This window comes from Plasmodium reichenowi, chromosome 1 (assembly GCF_001601855.1).
Source record: "Plasmodium reichenowi strain SY57 chromosome 1, whole genome shotgun sequence".
Taxonomy (NCBI): domain Eukaryota; phylum Apicomplexa; class Aconoidasida; order Haemosporida; family Plasmodiidae; genus Plasmodium; species Plasmodium reichenowi.
This window is the reverse complement of record NC_033646.1, coordinates 66,420-69,105: the sequence shown is the minus strand read 5'-3', so window position 1 is coordinate 69,105 and position 2,686 is coordinate 66,420. Positions and strand designations below refer to the sequence as shown.

Below are 2,686 nucleotides of genomic sequence, written 5' to 3'. Positions count from 1 at the left end.
TTTTTTTCTCATTTTATTTTAATTTTTTCTTTTTTTTTTTTTTTTTTTAGATTAATATTATTTTTAAAATGCTTATTTTTGTGTGTGTATACATTTTATATATATCTATATATATATATACATATCTACATTAACATTTTAAACCATTTAAAAATAATAATTAAATTAAATTTATTTTTCTTTTAAAATATATATCTATTTCAAAGGAAAAGAAAAATGTGTAAATTAGTAAAAGTTGTAATTTTATAGATTAAATGTATCAAGAGGGAGCCACCCGTTTAATATATCTAATACAATATAAAGGTGTACATATATATATATATATATATATATATATATGTATGTATGTATGTATGTATGTATGTGTCTATATTTGTGTTACCTGAACAGGTCATGCATTTAATATACTTTATATAACAATATCCAGCCAAAATGTTTTAAATGTATACTTGTCTCGCCTGAACAAGTCATACATTTAATATACTTTTTATAATATGCTTAGGTAAAAATGGGTGAAAATGCGCATGTGTTTTCCCTGAAGAAGTCAGGTTTTACGTAACAAAAAATACAATGGCATTCGTCGTATAAAATATCTTATATTTTTGAGATGAATAGTTTTCGTTAAAAAAGAATGAAAACAATAATGAAAGGTTTGAAAAAGCTAATAGACAAATATGAAAAGTATAAAATGTAAAAATATAATGAAAAAAAAATAAGAGAAAAATGTAATCTTCAAATAACAATAATTTTATTTAATATAAATAAAGGATGAAAAAAAAAAGTAAGGTTTATGAGAGAATTACATAGCATGGATAAGCTATAAAAATGGAATAGAATGAAACCAAAACAAACAGAAAAAATAAATAAATATATACATATATATATATATATATATATATGTTACCTTTTAATAATTACTTATTTATTTGTTTTATTTATTTGTTTTATTTATTTGTTTTATTTATTTGTTTTATTTATTTGTTTTATTTATTTGGTATATTTATTTTATTATTATTTTTTTTTTTTTTTTTTTATTCTTTTTCTTATTATGTGGGAAGAATGTGTATTAATCTATGATGGTTTAATATTATAATAGAACCACAAGAATAGAAATAGATACCATAATAGAAATGAAGTGATGGAAAATATAATTAAATATACAGATAAAGTAGATAAATTCAAAACGACGTTATTACAATAATCTTTTCTGACATGAATAAGTTCTTTTACTAATTTATTACATTTTGTATTTTCTGTTAATGTATCAATTTTTAATAGAATTAGCTCTTTAAGTACATTAAATTGATTTCTCATTTTATCAAAGAAATTTATTATTTCTGAAAAGTTAATACTTTCAATAACATTTACTAGGAAAGTATTAATGATTGATTTTTTTTGTGTTCCATTTATATTTCTGGGTGTATATTCGCTCCATCCTATTTTGTTTTTTTCGTTACTATCAAGATCGTTAATATCGAATATTTTTTCTTTTAGAATACGTGCTTTATAAACAAAGAGTTCAACAATAGCATCCAAATCATGTCTAAGGTGTTCACTTATTAGATTACGTATAGTTCTATATTTCTGATCGGTTGTTTTTGAATTCTCAGTAATATTATATGTATTATTCTCCTTTTCACATATGTTATCATTAAAACATATTTTACCAATATTTCCAGGAAAAATAATTCCGTTCAACGTAGTTAAATAGGATTTGATACCTATAGCTTGCATATTTTGATATTTAATATTTTCGTTTATAATACCTGTTATTAATAAGGATGTTTTGACTTGTTCATTTCTTATTTTATTTAAAAATGTATTGTTTTCTCGTTTCATTATAACAATCCATATATAATCCATAAATTTTAAGGACTTCTGAAAAAAAGAATTTTTTAAAATTGTAAAACGTTTTTCATATTCGTTTATATTATTATCTATATGTCCTGTATCGAAAGAATTAATTTTAGTAACAAAGCTTGTTGTTATATCATCGTGAATTAATGGTGCGTTTTCATTTTTAATACAATAATCTATAAGAGTATTATTTAATATATCAAAACGTAATTCATTTTTTAAAATTCTTTCTGATAAAATACAAGATGTCCCTCCTATAACTGAAGTACTTAAGAATAGTATTCCAAAGGATAGAGTAATTATTGTGAGGAAACCAAAGTAAGCACTGAAATGACCAAATAATTTTATGAAGAAATTATTATTTTTTTGTATATTTCCCATAAGAATAAATATCATAAAAATTATGATACCTAATAATATTAAGAATGGTGGTAACAATAAAATAACATTAGTTAATAAAATAATATTTGTATATTTAGGAATACGCTCTTTAATTTTATATTTGTTATTTATTCCTTTGATAGATTTGCCAGCTTGTGTTATTAATCCTGTAATTTTAGGTAGATTATCTTTGAATACATTTCTTATGGTTTCGTCAATAGTATGAAACGAATATTTTATTGTACTTTTAACTTCTTTAATAACATTTCTAGCATTCTCGAAATTTTTATTGCCTTCAGTAATAATGGTTGTTAGTGTTTCTCCGATTCCTGTGAGGACTGGATATGTGTGGAAATATTCGTTTTCGAGAGTTGCGTTATTTTTATTTATATTGTTTTTTAGTACATTTAGCTTATTGAACGTTGTAATGTATCCTAAGAGGGAAGAA

At 21.9% G+C, this 2,686-nt stretch overlaps 1 protein-coding gene across 1 annotated transcript in view; it reads right to left on the bottom strand.

Moving 5' to 3' along the window:
* Positions 1-1,071: 1,071 nt before the first annotated feature.
* PRSY57_0102000 (putative membrane protein) overlaps positions 1,072-2,686 on the bottom strand; it is a gene marked incomplete at both ends in the record, with an annotated part of 2,559 nt that continues 944 nt past the window's right edge. The window contains one exon of the mRNA XM_020114356.1: positions 1,072-2,672. Coding sequence (XP_019970925.1) covers positions 1,072-2,672 — 1,601 coding nt within the window.